Source organism: Arctopsyche grandis, chromosome 4 (genome assembly GCF_051622035.1).
Source record: "Arctopsyche grandis isolate Sample6627 chromosome 4, ASM5162203v2, whole genome shotgun sequence".
In the NCBI taxonomy this organism is placed as follows: domain Eukaryota; kingdom Metazoa; phylum Arthropoda; class Insecta; order Trichoptera; family Hydropsychidae; genus Arctopsyche; species Arctopsyche grandis.
This window is the reverse complement of record NC_135358.1, coordinates 31,151,190-31,169,105: the sequence shown is the minus strand read 5'-3', so window position 1 is coordinate 31,169,105 and position 17,916 is coordinate 31,151,190. Positions and strand designations below refer to the sequence as shown.

Genomic DNA, 17,916 nt, shown 5'->3' with positions numbered 1-17,916 from the left:
CGCTTCTGCAATTTATGTAATATTAAATAGAAATATTCCAGAAATCAATATCTGTAGGTATCGTCTCGATTCAAGTGGATCGCAATAAATATATTATATGAACATCGCAAACAACACAAAGTTCGAAAATCATTTTTTTTTAATATGTATACACACACGAGTGTTCGACGACGACAACGAGGTTCAGGGATGGCTTTCGAGTGGGTGGCGGGAGGTGGCTCAAGTGCTTTCCAAGTACCCGAGTGCTTTAAAAACCATGTAGGATGCGCTAAAAGCTAAAAAGTGGTATGTGGCTTTTAAAGGGGAGCTTGCAGTGTCTGTTGGGCCAACAACAGTCACCCGACGTCCGATAAATGGCTACTCAACAATGTCTTTCGCGGTCGATGGGGAACAACACGGCAATTTTCGATGACAATAAAGCTTGTGGAAGCTCACTAATGCGCTTAGTGTACAATTTCCACCAGTGCATCCGTGGAAAATTCGATTTTATTCGTGGGAAATTCTCATTCAGACGGCGCACGTTACCGCAAACAATGTCATTTGTAATGCGGAGACGCCGCCGAGTTGTAATGAGTGGGATTAGTTTAGATTGAAAGTTAAAGTTGGGCTTAAATAATACGAGAGCTATCATTTAGTTGGCGGAATACTAAAAGCAAGACCTTTAAATATCAAGTTGTTTGCTTCAAATTGAAGTGTAACGCGGAATAATACAGGCTATTCAATTATGTATGAACAATTCTGTATATATGTATATGTATATATTTAATCAATTCTCTTTATAATTTTTAAATGTGCCTAAATAAGCGTATGTCGGTTTTTAAAAATCATTTACATTTATTTAAACAATAACTTAAAATACCTGTATTTATTGGGCTTTGTGGAGTTTGTCATTGCTTGGATTTTTTAAAAATATAATAAAGTGAAGTTTATTGACGTTAAATGTTGGGGTTCCAGAAAACTGCAAAATATATGTACATATTGTAAATAAAACACACTAGTTATTTTACCCGGCTTCGCTCATTATTTGTAATATAAACAGCTTAAACGTGGCGAATCTAATAGTAAATATTCATTTGTTTTGTTACTAAATTTATTGTAATCGAAAAATAAATAATACTCAATACATCATAGAAACTTTGATTTGTTTTTCGATTACCAACAAACCTTACATACATACATACAAAGTCTCTTTCGAAATTATTTATTTATTTATTTATTTAATAGTTTTGGACCATTGTGGCATTACAGGAAGAACCTAATGCGCCACAATGGCCTACATTTGAAAAATATATAAAAACATGATATAAAAACAAGTAAACTGTAAATAAAGGAAAAAAGCAAAAGCAGAAAACATGGTAAAATAAAATTACAAAAAAAGTAACAAAAGGAAAATAATACATCATTCAGAGAGAAAAAAAAAATAACAAAAGTGTAAAAATTAAAAATAAAATCCATAAATCCCATTCTTTGTTTACACTGATCAAAATTAAAATAGTATATAAAAATGTACAAAAGAGAAAGAAAAAATAAAATAAAATAAAACAAAATATGAATAAAAAATAAAATCACAGCGAGGCCCAAATGGAAGAGAGTAGATTAAGATTCCACTCATTCATCACATTCAAATTAAGAAAGTAATGATGAGCGCAGGTTACCAGATAAATATGTTAAGATAATATCCGACAATCTACGCTCCCCAAGGTGGAAAATATCACATTCAGGGACAGCAGCAACGATTTCATTGAGAAGTCGAATAGCTCTTGGAATAGGAGCCATTCGAAAAAGAACTGTGCGAGCAGCAGGTACAACCATTAAATGATGATGTCTACCACGCACATAATTATTAGGGACATAAAGTCCCAACTGTTCCAGCAACAACGGGCATGACGTATTACCACGCAATAGCTGGAGAACGAAACGAATTAACGAGAAGTTTCTCCGAAGTTCAAGGGAATTATACCCAAGCATGCCCAAAAGGAAAGGAGTAGGATAGAGATATGGGTAGTACCCATACTCTTTCTTATAAAGAAAACGAAGAAATGCTTTTTGCACTTTTTCTATAATAAGAGAGTAGTTTGCTTCGTGCGGATTCCACACAATTGCATTATACTCTAGCTTACTTCTAACAAGCGAGTTGAAAAGCAAGCGAGAAGACAAGGGGTTGGAGAATAATCTAGCATATCTCAAGACAAATCCAAGTCGACGAAAGGAAACGTCAGCGATTGTCTTGATGTGGTTGTGAAAGGTGAATTGAGGATCAAAAGTGATACCCAAGTCGACCATTGATTCCACGCGCTTCAACAATACGGATCCAATGGAATATCCGTGACAATAGAGCGAATTCGCACGTCCATAACTCATAATAGCACATTTACTAGTATTCAGTTCAAGCCCTAAACTGGAACTGAACTCTAAAACAGCGTTAATATCAGCTTGAAGGAGAGAGGCTTGCCTCTCATCCTTAACAGCAAAGAATAGTTTAACGTCGTCAGCAAACAAGAGACATGAAGCATTGCGTAGTACTTTTGGGAGGTTATTAATGACTATTGTAAATAGTAAAGGGCCTAAGGTGGACCCCTGAGTTACACCAGATCGCGTAAAAAATGAAGGAGATTCATAAATACCATATCTAACAAATTGCTTCCTATCACTAAGATAAGAAGCAAAGAGTTTAAGAAGACGTGGAGAAAAGCCCACTTCAGCTAATCTGATCATAAGAGCGTCATTGTTGACAAGATCAAATGCTTTTCGAAAGTCAAAGTAGGCTACATCAACTTGTTGTCCACGGTCAACTTTAGACATGGTATAATATGAAAAGCAGGCAAGATTAGTGGTAGTGGAACGACATGGTGAAAAACCATGCTGCTCATCACACAACAATCTTTTGAACTGCAAAAGAATCAAACGGTGAAGGATATTATCGAAAATTTTGGGAATAGCCGAGATGATAGCAATAGGTCTGTAATTTTCAACCTCATTTTTAGAGCCACTTTTATGAATGGGAATGACTCTAGATAATTTCCATTTTTCAGGATAATTACCAGAATCCAGAATAAGGTTAAAAATAAACTGAAGAGGCTCTAAGAGCGAATTACAGCATGCCTTTAATACGTCAGGGGGCACACCGTCAGGCCCAACAGACCCTTTCAGCTTCAAAATTGCTATCCTAACATCTCCAAGCGAGACCCGCGGAATGTCTATAATAACACCTTCAGTACCAATTTGGGAAGCCAAATTAGCATCAAGGGATGGTGATCTCTGATCAAATACAGAGCTAAAAAAACTAGCAAAAGCTTTAGCGATCTCAGGACCGACACAACTTTTATTATTAAATGAGAACGAATGCTCAAGGCCATGTGAAATATGCTTACTCTTAATAAATCTGAAAAAGTGGTGAGGATTACTAGCGATAGCACTCTCCATCTCTTTGAGATAGAGGGTATAACGCTCACTCACACCACGTTTCACGATCTTCCTAAGAATCCGAAATTTCTCATAGTCACGAAATGATTGGCTACGTTTCCATCTTCTATGAGACAACCATTTTGCACGAACATCAGTTATAAGTTTGGACCCAAACCACGGTGGAAAAACCCGACGATGTAGTTCTAAATTAGGATAACTGATGAACCGAGGAACATAACTGTCAAAAATATTATATAGTGTGTTATACAAAAATTCAACAGCATCACCAGTATTCATGAGGTACATTTGGCGCCAGTCCATAGAACGAACCTCATTATAAACCAATTCAGAATCAACGCGAGCAAAATTCCACCGTGATGAAGGAATCCCAACAGATGAACAAGCTGAAACAGGTCTCACAGAAGACAAAAACAGAAGCTCAATTTGTAATGCATCATGATATAGGTCCTCAGGGATGATCGCAGTTCCTTTTGGGCATAGGATCATCGTTGCTGACACATTGGATTCATTCACCAACATAATATCAAGCTTACTTGGACTAATGGGTGAACCAACCTGTACTAGGTCGCAATAGGAAATAACAAAATTAAATTTATTGCGGACATGAATATTGGCACTAGGCATATTAAAATCACCCATTATTAATAATATGTCACGTTCATTTATGAAATCACGTACATTCATCATATTTGCAAACAATAACTCATATACATCGTCTTTCGCAGCGGGCGGAATGTAAACAACACAAATAAAAACACTCGCAAATACAAAATCAACTCTCACCCATAAGTCCTCGCCAGAAGGAGTTTCAAAGTTCTTCAACCTGACAGACCGCAACCAGACACGAGAAGCAAATAAAACACCCCCACCACGTCGTTGCTCTCTGTCCCGACGATGCACTGCCCACGAAGAATCAAAGAACTCCGAATTAAAAAATGATGGCGTTAACCATGTTTCAGTTAACGCCACCATATCATCGACAATAGAATAAATCGCCGTATTAAACGCGGCCACCTTGGTCCTGAGACCGCGTACGTTTTGGTAGTAGATTGATATTTTTCGATCTCTCAGTCTGGCGCGTGAGTCTTTTTGGAACAAGAAATGACTGATTTGAAGTCGCAAGACTTGCCAGCGGAGATAAAACGGAAGAAGAAGAAGAAGGCAATACGGTCACTGTAGAATCACGACACTGAGGAACAGATGAAATAGTCGATGATGCGACAGTAGACATAGTTGTATCACCACTCTTAGCATTTGTAGTCGAAAGAGTATTAACAGTTGGTGTCATGCTCCCAGCAGCTCCGGAACAAACATCAGCAAACGTAACGTTTGGAGATACAGCAACCGATGGATTAAGTTGAGAAACAGACGGAGAGGAGGTAGTGTTACTAGTAGTGGAAGTAGAGTTAATATTACTCTTAGTATTATTTCTCCAGTCCCTAAATCTGCCGAAGTGGACCCCAGCAGGCCAAGAATCAGCAGAAAAAAGCAGGCCAGCCACAGAAGCAGGGGCAGAGATCTTAAAAGATCCATAGTCTCCACGTGCTTTTAGTGATAACACCTCTATGTCATCCACGCCTCCACAGATGGCTCGAACATGAGTTCGTACAGCATCGCAGGAAGTATCCAAGGAGAGCTTCCATACATGAATGTGGATGAGTCTTCTAGCTGCAGTGATACTACTGGAAACAGCCGTCCCAACTTCAAAATTCCGCCGACGTAGTGGTAGTTGCTTATTCGATGGTGTGGCAGCCAAAAGTCCGTATACAGACTTTCCACCGTCCCGAGACAGGGATAAGCGGCGCATATTGACTCTAGGTGCAGAGGGGACAAAAGGAGGATTGGTAGCACCATCAGATTTGCGTCCCTTCCTCTTCCTCTTCTTCTGACTGGAGCCACCGTTCACCGTAGCTGCATTAGCAACAGGGGAAACAGAAAGATGAGGGACATCGCCTCTTGAGGCTGAACTTTGAAGTAACAACTCCAAAGCAGCAAATCTCTTTTCGATACGGTTTATCGCATCGAAAAAAAGATCGCGCCACATGCGACAACAATCGCCCATCACGTAAATGCAACAATACGTATATCGTTCGCAGTACAACGGCGTACACCTTTAGATACGAAATACAATGTTGATACGGACGCTGCGATGTACCAAGAGCTCCTCCTAGCTCCTTGTTGTTATTCCTGGCTTCTATTAGTGGTTCTAAAGTGTAGAGACAGCTGGCGTTAGTAATAACCGAGAGCGCGCACAAACACGTCCACTCACTATAGCCCGGCCGCGATTATGATGTTATATATTAGATTATGCAAAAAAATAATCGCTTAAAAAAATTTTGTTGAGATCACTTATCTTTGGATTTCGGCTCCTTTTATTATTGACATAAATCGACAGTTGAAAAAAATGACCTGCGTAAACGAGCAGTACCTTTCAAAATAAGTGTAAGCTTTGAATGAAACCCTTATAAATTATTGTTTATTCAGGGGGTCTCCAACAGTGTCCGGTGTGTTGGATCGACAATTGTTCGAAGGCCAGCGAGCTATATAATTTCCAATTATAATAATGTAATCGGAAATCATATAATTCATATATTTTTTTATGAATTGCATTACTTATATACCCATCTTGAATTTTCAGATTAGCAGCTTTTGTTTATATAATTATCTGGATGAAATTTAGAACGTAAAAGCCTTGTAAAAATTTAAAGGACTAAATGACTAAAATGAGTTCGGCGGTCGTATGTTGGAAAACCCTAGTATATGTTGTATCTTTCGTCGTAAGAAATTTACCACGACCTTGTTTAAGTTATTGAAACTACTATCAATAATATCTTATTGATTTATAACCTGTTCCTCGCCCGTTACTAAATCTCAAAACAACCGCTAAGTGCTGTCCTTTTTTTTGTTTTTTAAAGAAATATACGCCTATTCCCTAAGAAACTCTGGATAGGCTCATTTTTTACGATCTTTCATAGAAATTTAAATTCATAATTGTTAGCTTTGACAAAAAAATGAATTAAACAAAACCTTAAAAAACCGGTCGGTTGATCAAGCCAAAAAAGTCGATTTTCGTTTTTTTTTTTTAAATGGTCAAAAGCCGGTTATTCGATTTCTATTTTATCCGGCTTGGAAGACTTGCATACGTTAAACGACTAAGACAATAGAAAAAACACGTCAAAAATTTCCACGTATGTATGTTTCAAGAAAATATCGACCAATACATACGATAGGTAGGTGTTTCAAATAAGTGTGCAAAGGTAGAGCAGTGCTAAAACTTCCCACTTACAAAGTCTCGACCTTTATGACTGACGGCCGCTATACTATGTACATATAATAGTTACTCGGTGATTTGGTTGAAAGAAACGTTCTGACGAGAGTTTTGGGACGGGTTCTTAAGGGTGGGCTCATGCTCCCGAGGGGGTGGGTGGGGTGTCTTTATCCCCGTCATGTGCATCTCGGTTCAAAGTTTCTCAGTGTCTGTCCGTCTATCTGTACATAGTGTTGCACCTGCGCTGAATCTCGCCTTAACTTAGACTTTACCTGTCGTCGTTATCCGATAAACGATGAAAACCCAAGCTTCTCTCCCCCGATACCGGCTCGTCTTTCATATAAATTCTCATCTCAAACACAAAAACTTTGATGCATACACGTATGTATGTATATATGTACACATATACCGACATACATACAATGTAATATAATTAATAACTAATTATGATTTAAGCTCACAGTACATATGTGTAACGTGAGTAAACCTGTTTCCATTTTCATTTCATAATATATGTAAAGCGTGCCGAGACAGAATAACAATAACGTGATATGTACATAATACATATGTTTATATTTATTTATTATACACTAGTGGTTTCACGCGGCTTCGCTCGGTATTTGTAATATATACAGCTTAAATATGTCAAAACAATCTAATAGTAAACATTAATTTGTTTTTTTATTAAATTTATTTGAATCGAAAAAAAAATAATGTTATCGATGTCGTCGACATATAAACTTTGAAATGTTTTTGATGCTCCCAACAAACCTTTAAGCCTTACATACATACAAATTATCTTTCGAAATTATATATTAGATAAACATATGTATATACAGTTGAATCTGATAAATAAATCCCGTAAAACTATCATTTTGTGTCTGGAAATGATAGTTAAATCAAATTTGATGAAAATTCATATATACATACATATATACGAAAAATGATAGTTTAATGTTATAAGATATAATAAATGCTCAAATATTCTTGATTCGAATATACTGTATACATATGTATGTACATATGTATTTCTTATACAAATTGAACCATCATAATTGTGTAATTGGACACTTTTAAATAAAGCCGACATCAAATAAAAAATAAATACTATATGGATGTATACATATGTACATATAGTAAATATTTTGATGTTCCAGAGCTTTTATTTGCATCCGAGAAGTAAAATTTGAAACGATACATATCATACAAGCAAATTGTTTCAAATAAAATATTTTGAATTTGAAATTCATATCGGAAAACTTTTATGTCGCTATTTTATTACATTCAGATTTGTCATCGTATGTCATATAAATATATATCGAAAAATTTTACACTACTTATGTAAGAATTTCAAATACAACGCTCAAAATCTACATATATTTAAAATTCCATAAAGTGCGTTAATGCGAATTTTATATTATAATATCAGATTCACGAATAAGGTGTTTCTAATTGCTTGATTCTATACTATCATACATTATGTAGTCGAAAATACAAAATAAATTCAACTTCAAATTGCAGTGCTGGTAGTTTATATAATTTCACCTGAAAACGAAACTGTATATAGCAATCATAGTGGTCGGACAAAAATTTCAACAGAGGATGAAACACGAGAGTCCAACTACCCTAAATCACAATATCAAACAAAGCGCCTAACTTTTTAACAAGTCACACCGAGTAGGTTTATTTTTGACCATGGATTTACATAACGATATTTTTTTTGTCCGTGCATAACATTTGATATTCGCCCGAAATAATTGGGAAAGTTTATTCGCAGGAAAAATCGTTAGTAACACAATATTTTCGGGTACAATAATTGACAATTACGGGGCCGAAAAGTTTCCATTTTCCCATTAAAGCTTTTAATTCGGGGACTCCTCGACGACCGCAGAAAAATACGAAATAAAATAATAAAAAAAAAAAATGAAAACAAAATTCAAGATAACGAACATAATAAGTCGTCGGACAGGCAGACGAAACAAATTCGCAACGCAAAATGTGTATGAGCGAGTTTTCATTTTTCCCCGACTTTTCAGATTGTACGTAGAAAACGGTGGGGAGCGAGTTTGGGAAACGGAAGTGACGATACGGCGAGAGTTGATGAAAATTGCAAAATATGATACAATTATGTAATTGAAGAAAGTCATTAGATTCGTCGAGATGCAGACACAATTTTCCAGCGAATATAAATTTCATAATTGAAAACCTAATTCAGAAGACGTCCTCAGACTTTCAACCGGGATTGTTTTTCTTAAGCGAATTAATACAAACCGTCTTAAAAAAAAGCCAATAAAACGAATAATTCAACTTTTCACTGCACTCATTTTAATATTAACTGAAACGCAACATTTACATACATACATTGCAGAATTAATTACAAAAGTTATTTGAAGCAATCAAAAATTGAAACGATTGTTGTTTTATAGCAGATGTGTGTGCATATCCATTGTTGGTACAAAATTTAAATAAATATTGAACTCGTATATGCGCGCTTGCAAAATGCAACATTTCATAAATATTCAATGCATATTGTTTGAATACAACAGTTCATATTAAAAAATATCGACGTAAAAAGCCATCCGAATTTCGATTAATATCTACAAACAGTTGCATATACATACATATGTAGTATATTAGTGGTTTTATCCGGCTCGGTATTTGTAATATAAGCCAACCTAATAGTAAACATTTTATTAAATTTATTTGAATAGTTTTATTTTATTTGAATATTAATTTGTCTTTTTATTAAATTGCACGTCACGAATTCTAGGAACCAACAATATTTACATAGCTATATACAAAGTCTCTTTCGAAATTATACATATATTAAGATATAATATATAATGATCAAAGTATCATTCTAATTCCTTTTCAATACATTATGCCTATTAATCTTTGTTCTGAACCACACTTATCTAACTAACTATTGGGTACAATTTGAGTACAACTACATATGTATATATGTACATATAACCCTACTATTGAAATGAAATTACTGGCTCCACAATGCTAGCAATCCAAATATTCAATACAGAATAATTCATACGCAGATTGCTTATCAAGAATCATTCTACAAAGAGACTACTCGCCAAGCGACTGGCAATCAAACGAACGATTAATCAAATGCCTACTTGTCAAACAGTCGGTTCATCAATGAAAGTAACTATTAGCTAGTTAAGCCGCTTATCAAGTAGGAGTCATTACAAACATGGCTATATCTACAATTAATTTCTACAACCATTAATGAAACCACCTCAGCGACTAGTCGATTGAATCTCACCCCCGAAGAAGGAAGTCCAGTTGATCAATTATCGTGTCAAAAGCTTATATTGAACTAAATCAATTACAAATATCTACAGTTGTACATATTTGAAATTTTCAGAAATGAGAATAGTTTTATTTTTCAAAAGACTCCATTAAATTTGGCGACAGATTGGACCGAGTGCGCCATACCGAGGTTTGTTCACGCTGTTGTGACGACGTTTATTTAAAATTCAAATGATCCGTCAACACGTGGCGGTCTGGCGAACCAGCAAAAACAATATTTAATAAAAACAGGGTAATTAAACGGCGAACGACCAAAAATAAATTAGCCTAATTAAAGCAAAACAACGCCAATTAGCATGCAAACATGTAAATCGTTTGACAAAACGTTGCAAAAACCAACGACGAAAACGCAGACGCGAACCGTCGATTTTTATCAAACGAACGTCACAACAATAGCACCACACCAACCCCTCCCCCTGCTGCGCAAAAAAACTCACTTTTAATAAAGAAAATTCTCATTTTTTTCCCCCCTCTCTGCCCCTTGTTGGAAATATGATTAAGGTGCGACGGATGAAGTGGCCGCGATTTCATTACAGGAAACAACGGAAAAACTTTATAAGGTATATACTACTCTGTTTTTCCAACGAGTTCTACAATTCTCCGATTTTTTCCTTTATTTCTCACGTAATTGGTTGGTAAGAATAAGCACGCGAAACCTCATCGCAGCCCAATTCCGTATTGTTCAAGTAAGTTTGCAATAATTTTATTACCCTTCTGAGAGGAATTGATTTACTTTCAAAGCGAAATTGCTCTAAATATGTAAAAAAAAAACGGTCGAAGTCTCCGTCAGGTTAAAGTAAATTTCACTAAAAAATACCAAACCATTCTCAATTTGTAAAATATTTTAACCAACTGCTTATGAAATAATATAACGAAAATATCTGCCTATCAAATTATATGATTCATTTTTTAACTGAATTAAAAGAATTTTATTTAATATTTTTGTAAGACCGTATCGAAAAAAAAAATGATCGTCTCATTTTTGTATGTGTCTCCGTCATATGGATGAACGCTGTTATATATTTTACTTTTATTTTTATTTTACATAGATATATATGTATGTAACAGGAAGGCCTAACACGAAAACCCCAAGGCGCCTTCCTAGACAATTAATTACAAACATTGCAGCATTTTTATTACATAAATCACTATTTCGAAATAAACATTAATTAATTAATTAATTAATCCATAAAAACATCTCTGGATTTAGACTTGTACATAATTTTTTACATATTGTACATAAATCAAATTCGTCACATAGCGGGTAAGATGGTTTTTGCCAATTTGATATGTACATACATACATGGAACTTAAGTGGTCTCAAAACACTGAAATATTTCATTGAAACCTGAACGATTTTAAGATGATCTTTGTTTCACAGTATTTTATCGGAAATGCTAATTACTCCCTTTACCGACAACCTTACTTGAAATGAAACATTTAACGAATAAAATTTCATTCGCATTATAAAGACAGGTTGACTATATGCCGTTACCTTAATATAGTATAATGCAGAGAAATGTTATAATAATAGAAGCGAATAAATAAATTTTTTCAATAATACGCGGTACGTCTCCATAACTACGCTAAAACGCACGGAATACAATCAGGGTCATCACATATTCACTACAGAAATTTATTTACAATTTGAGTATATAGTGGTGTTGGACGTTGGTGGCCAATCCGTTTTTTTTCTTAGTTGGCGGATTAGTTTTATCCACTTTTTTGTATTTGTCTGTCCTTGGGAACTCTTAAATAAACGTGTAATATATAGTTTCAACAAAAGTATGTATAATATAAAATGAACGATGTTGATATTAATTAAACTTAAATAATTGAGTATTCGGTGCCATCAAGAGAAATGTTTTTACATTTATTTAAAAAAAAATTTTACATTTCTCAGGTGCCACCCCTGAAATGTTATGTAGAATGCGGGCGATCGCCATGACACTTTAAAAAACTGTCAAACTACGATGTTAATTGAATAATATGTTACTTACATAATCAATTTACTTATAAAAATGTATCCCATGTTGTTTATTGTTTGTTTTTGAATGCATTGTGCAATTTTTAACGATTCACTTGCCCATTGCCCTTACCCAGAGAAGTTTTTATCGGACATACGTTGAGCACCAAGCATCAAATACGACTGATGCTAAAATTATTTAGTAATGTCTGTGGACAATCGTCACTTGACAACAATATAACGCCTAAAGCCCTTTCTATAATTATAACATGTCTCTGGTATAAATGTATGTATATAAATGTCAAGTATTTTACCTTAACACCGATGTGAATAGTGGGAAAGTCAGCGGCGAGAGTTGGTTGTGGATGAAGTGCAGGCTGTAGCAATGGCAGCGGTAGAGGACAGGACATCATCGCTGTAGGCACCTGAAAATGCAAAATTAAATCCCAGAGTTAGATACGAGAGTCTAATTCGCGAACACACATGGCGAAAATCATGATTGATTGCGGTGGGGAAAAGTGCCGGCGGATTAATTACGAAGTTTTCGGCGCGAGTTTGATCTTTAACGGTTTTTCGCGGCGTGTAAATTCGCCCTGCAGGGGTTGGAAAAAGGGGGGGTAGAGTCCCCTGTCGGGGGCCCCTGGCTGAGGGCTCAGCCCCGGGGGGCCCTCTGTGCGGTTAACGGGCCGTGGAGCTTAACAACCTATGGCAAAACGCGTGTAACTCTCGCGCGTATTACGTACAAAAATTCGACTTTGCATTTGTACCTACATACATACATACATACATATAAGACCAAACTAAAAATTCAACATTCATTACAGATTTTTAATATCTCATAAAAGTACTACATTCGTTGCAGTTTAAATAGCAAATTAAATTAAAACAACCAAAAAAACAAAAAAGAGATCTTTATTAAAATTAAAATTTTTAAATGCGTTTTGTTTAAAAACACAAATTTCCAATTGATAATTTAATTGACAAAATATTTTTTAACATTCATTTACCCATTTTCAATGTATTGTCCTACGTGAATTTCTCATTTAAAAACTGTGTTAAAAATTGTGTAAAAAAGTTTTTCGGAAAACACACTTCAAACAACCGTGGCATATTTTTTACAATTTACCTTATAAATTTTACAAACATAACTTAAGTTCGGCTATTTTATTTTATTAAAAAATACAATTATTCTAAAATACATACTTTTGAGTTCAAACGGAGGAATACATACTTTTGTGGAATAGTAACTTAATTATTTTTATGAATGAATAGTGGTATCAATGTATAAACTGATCAATGTACATAGTTCGTACAATAATCAAATTCTCGCTTTCATATACATAAATACGTGAGTAACAGGTCCATTAAAAATCCTGTAAAGGGACAGACAGATAAGACAGGAGTGCCAGACTTTGCCCAACCCAAAAGAAAAAAATCATTTATATAATGCAATTCGATCACATAACTCAGTCATAATTAGAGGTAGGATAGCCAAGGTGCCGCTCATTGTTCCATTGTTGTAAATCCTTTGTAAAAAAGGTTCGGCAAACCTTTAACAATGCATTTACAACATTTGAACAATACGCGGCACCTTTTGGGTCCAGGCTGTAGTCATCATCATCGACTCAGAGAGTGGCAGTCATCACCATCAAGACTCCAAGAGTGGTAGTCATTAATATCGACCCCGCAAGTGACGGTCAGCACAGCAGCAGAACAAACTGAACCAAAGTTAATTAGTGAAACAAAGTTCTACGTATCTCATTTTAAATTCATCATCATTCCATAATTAAATGTGTAGTTTTCGAATATATCTACCAATAACATAGATGTAACGTTTTTATGATAATTAAAAATCTTGGTATGGTAACCAAGTAATTTAAAAAATATATAAACTGAGTTTTGGAACACGAAAATTACATACATAATCTATCAAAACAAAATCACCGTTAAACAAATTTGAACTACCACACAGACAAACACGAAAGGTATCGGATTTGACTTTAAAACAGTCATGGAAAGAAAAAAATAACGCAATAAAAGTTAAGGTAAGGCAAGAAGCGAGTCTGGTAAGGTTTACGAGTGGCGTATCAAATGGATGGTACTCCACTTACTCGACATACTTCCGAAGGCCCATCAAACGTGGTGAAGTGAAGAATTGCCCGAAACGCGAGTCACAGTCCACAAAGCGCCGCCAAAGGCCGTAAAAGTCGAAAACGAGAGCCCCCAAGGAACCCACCCATCCGCCCACCCCCAAATAACCACCCACCAGTAACTAACCCCCGGCGAGACGATGCGTAACAGTCGAGAGCCGGAGAAACCGTTTCACCGTGACGTATGTACGGTGAAATTCATGCACGTCTGAACGCACTTCAAACATGTCTTTTACGATTTCCATCTACAGATTTTAGCCGCATCCACACAGAATGTGTACAAATATAATACATACAAGAGTCGGTTTGCAGACTACGGTGCGTTTTATCCGAGTACAAATATACATATGTTATTTGGACAAGGTGCATGCAAATTATATTATTAAAAAAATGGCAAAAAAAGTTGGTGTACTTTGTAGGTTAAGAAATTTATTAAGTATAAAAAGTAAAATATTAATATATAATTGTATTGTACGGCCTCATACTGTATATTGCGCTACAGTGCTCAATCTGTTTAGTCGATTGTGTATTGATAAACTGCAGAATAGAGCGATGCGTGCAATTTTGAATGTGAGGAAACATAAGAATGTTAGAAGTATGTTAGATGAATTGAAATGATTGGATATTAGAAATAGTCTTAAATTAAGCACTTTAAAATTTGTATATAAGATAGATAAGAATCTATTAGCCAAATATTTAAAAAATCTTATAGTTAGGAATAGAGATATACATAATTATAAAACAAGAAATAGGAATAAATTAAAAAATCGTCCAAAATAAAAAGGTTAGGCATTTATTTTTTCAAAACTTTTGATTAATTAATTAAAATTTGAAGGGTATTTTTTTCGAATTTTTAAATGAATTACTTTTTGGAAAGAAAATTTCTGTACTACATATGTACATATACCTACTTATACATATAGCGTACATTTGACGTTTTGAAGCAAAAATCATACTTCAAGTCTCAAAAATCCTTCATATGAGTCTCCATAGTATATCTACATATACATACATACATCAATACATTTTCACGGTATCCGAACATGTACCCCCTGGACACGTACCCCCGGCCGAAAACCCCCTTAACACTAACCCCCGCCATGGATAAAAATAGTAATAAATAATTAATAATTAAGTAAAGTAATAAATAAGAATAAATTAAGTGTGGTAGAGCATATTTAATTTCAATTTATTGTTGTAAATAGAATAAATATAAATTTAAAAGACTTTTAGTCACCAGTTAGCGTTTGCGTTCTGTGGTATTAAAAGTAAATTTGAATAGAAGTATGTGCTATTTTTATATTATTATTATTATATTTTAAATATTTTTAGACTATCCACTATGGAATTTGTAAAATCGAGAAAAGGAAAAGAAAAAGAGATTAAAATACGATTGATTTTGGAGTTTTATATATTTTAAATTATTATTATTGATTACTGATTTTTTATTATTGATTATTTATAAAGAATCTGATATATGTATGTATGTATTATTAATATCTGTATTTTCCTGGCTAAAATAAATTAGCATTGATACTGACTTTTTTCTTAAGATACTGTCAATTTGACGGAGGGGGTTATTTTTTTGCACGGGGGGTTAATGTCCAGGGGGTTTTTGACCGGAGGTATGTGTCCAGGGGGTTAGTGTCTTAGAACTCATTTTCACATAACTTATAAATATTTTGCAGTGTCTAATTTCAACAATTCATTATTAACGAAACAAAAATATCCCTTATAACATAAAATAGAATATATGTATGAGTAGCAAGTTTGATTTGATAAATAGATTAGTTAGAAGCACAGTACATTGATAAAAACCAGTGAAATTATTTATTTAATCAAATGTTTGATTTCCCACGATAAAACCTGCGAAAAACTTGCATCGGATCAAGAGAATGTTGATAATAAAATTTTTGAAGATTTATGGAATCAATCCGAGCGTGCAATCTCCGACTGTGATTTTTGCAGTCGCAATTTGATACTTTTTGCAAGATTTAGCTGGTTGCCATGGAGTGGGTTAACATCATACCACGCCCTTCTTGGAGCGCGCGTTCTCTCTCACTGCGAGGGAATTGTTCGTTGCAAAAATAACGAGATCGCGAATGAAATTCACGGGGGCGCGAAAAGGTTAACGCGCATCACTACTCCCTAACAACGCACAATAATAATAAAAACGCCGCATCGCACTTTCAGCCGCCCCTCGAACGGCTTTTTGAATAATTGATACGCGGCCAAATACTTCTGGGACCGCGTCAAACTCCGACGCGAAACGATGAATTTTGATAGTCCAATAACAGAGCACACTCGTCTACAATAAAATGCCAAATAAAAACTCCATTATCGTATGAATTCAATATCGCGCAAGAATTCTATCGTAAAACACACCTTTTCATATTCAATCGTGTATTATACATACATACATATGTGTGTACATATAATGGATAGAGCGTTTTGCGCTTTAGACCACAAAGCCCTTGTACAAGGCAATAAAGCTGCGGGAAGTTTCGCAACTTTTTGCGAATAAATAAGGGCATCGGCGATCGTATTCCGAAGGATAAATCTGCGCGAAAGGCTCACTTAATGGGTCCGTAATGGCAACTTTCGCCTTATAATTGCGAGCCAACAACAAAATTATTTTCACACCCCTTCCGTCGACTTTTACGACCGCTCAAGGGTTAAGGTTGCCAGTGACGTATAGAGATTTGTCTGCGGAAAAGTCTCTAAAAATACATATGCTATCGTAACATCAGATATAATATTTGAAAACAAAAATTTAATCATATCGTTACTAACGTACATTTGCATTTACTATTTACACACATGCATGTATCACAATATTTCCAAGCAGTGTAAAGCATTACTATATGGTTCAAGTGGTGGAAATCGGATCAGAAATTGAACTTCCATTTATAATTATGAGGCTTTGACTTACAACACAATACAGTCAGTTTTGTATTTACACAATAACTCTTAAATAAATATTGTTAAATTATAGACTGCACATTACAATTACGAAACTATTGTTAGCAATGAGCCTAAAGTACATCCAAAATTAAGGAATAATTTTTCGTTCGGCAAAAGATTCTCAGAATCAATGTTTAGTAAAAGATTTGTCTCTACATCTGCAGACGGGTCTACGTGACGAGACAGAATGTTAAATTACAGAAAACACAAATATCGGAAGGCAAAGATCGAAAATCGAAAGTTCTTAAGTCGAAAGATAAAAAAAAATGGTGCATGGTAAACGGTACATACTCACGTACATTTTCACTTCATTTGCGCGAGCAGAATACAACAGGAACAAGAGGAACATGCTTTTACTCCCGTATTCTGCGCGCGCACATTAATTTACTTTTTTTAATTTACGCTTTTACTTCCTGGTATGAAATAAAAAAAAAAAAAAAAAAAAAAAAAAAAAAAAAAAAAAAAAAAAAAAAATACGGGAGGAAAAGCCTGTTCCTCTTGTTCCTGTTGTATCCTGCTCACGCAACTTAAGTGAGTATGTACGTGAGTATGTACCGTTTACCATGCACCATTTTTTTTTGATCTTTCGACTTAAGATCTTTCAATTTTCGATCTTTGCCTTCCGATATTTGCGTTTTCTGTAATTTAACATTCTGTCTAGTCACGGAGACCGCTGTAGACATATGTATATTTATTTTTATTTTATTTATTTATTTTTAAGTTTAACTTTAGATGATTGTGGCATTACAGAAGTCCCTAATGCGCCACAATGGTTGAAATCATAAAAACAATAGCATTTTAATAATAAGTACGGA

General features: G+C 34.8%; 1 protein-coding gene and 1 long non-coding RNA gene across 3 annotated transcripts in view; one reads left to right on the top strand and one right to left on the bottom strand.

Moving 5' to 3' along the window:
• LOC143910559 (uncharacterized) overlaps positions 1 to 17,916 on the top strand; it is a 433,100-nt gene that overhangs the window by 43,468 nt on the left and 371,716 nt on the right. The window lies entirely within an intron of this gene.
• Positions 1 to 17,916, bottom strand: part of heph (polypyrimidine tract-binding protein 1 heph) — a 386,050-nt gene that overhangs the window by 245,522 nt on the left and 122,612 nt on the right. For both annotated transcript variants that reach the window (XM_077429072.1, XM_077429073.1), the window contains exon 2: positions 12,302 to 12,412. In XM_077429072.1, the coding sequence (XP_077285198.1) occupies positions 12,302 to 12,400 (99 nt within the window). In that variant the 5' untranslated portion in view covers positions 12,401 to 12,412. The remainder of the gene's footprint in view (positions 1 to 12,301; positions 12,413 to 17,916) is intronic.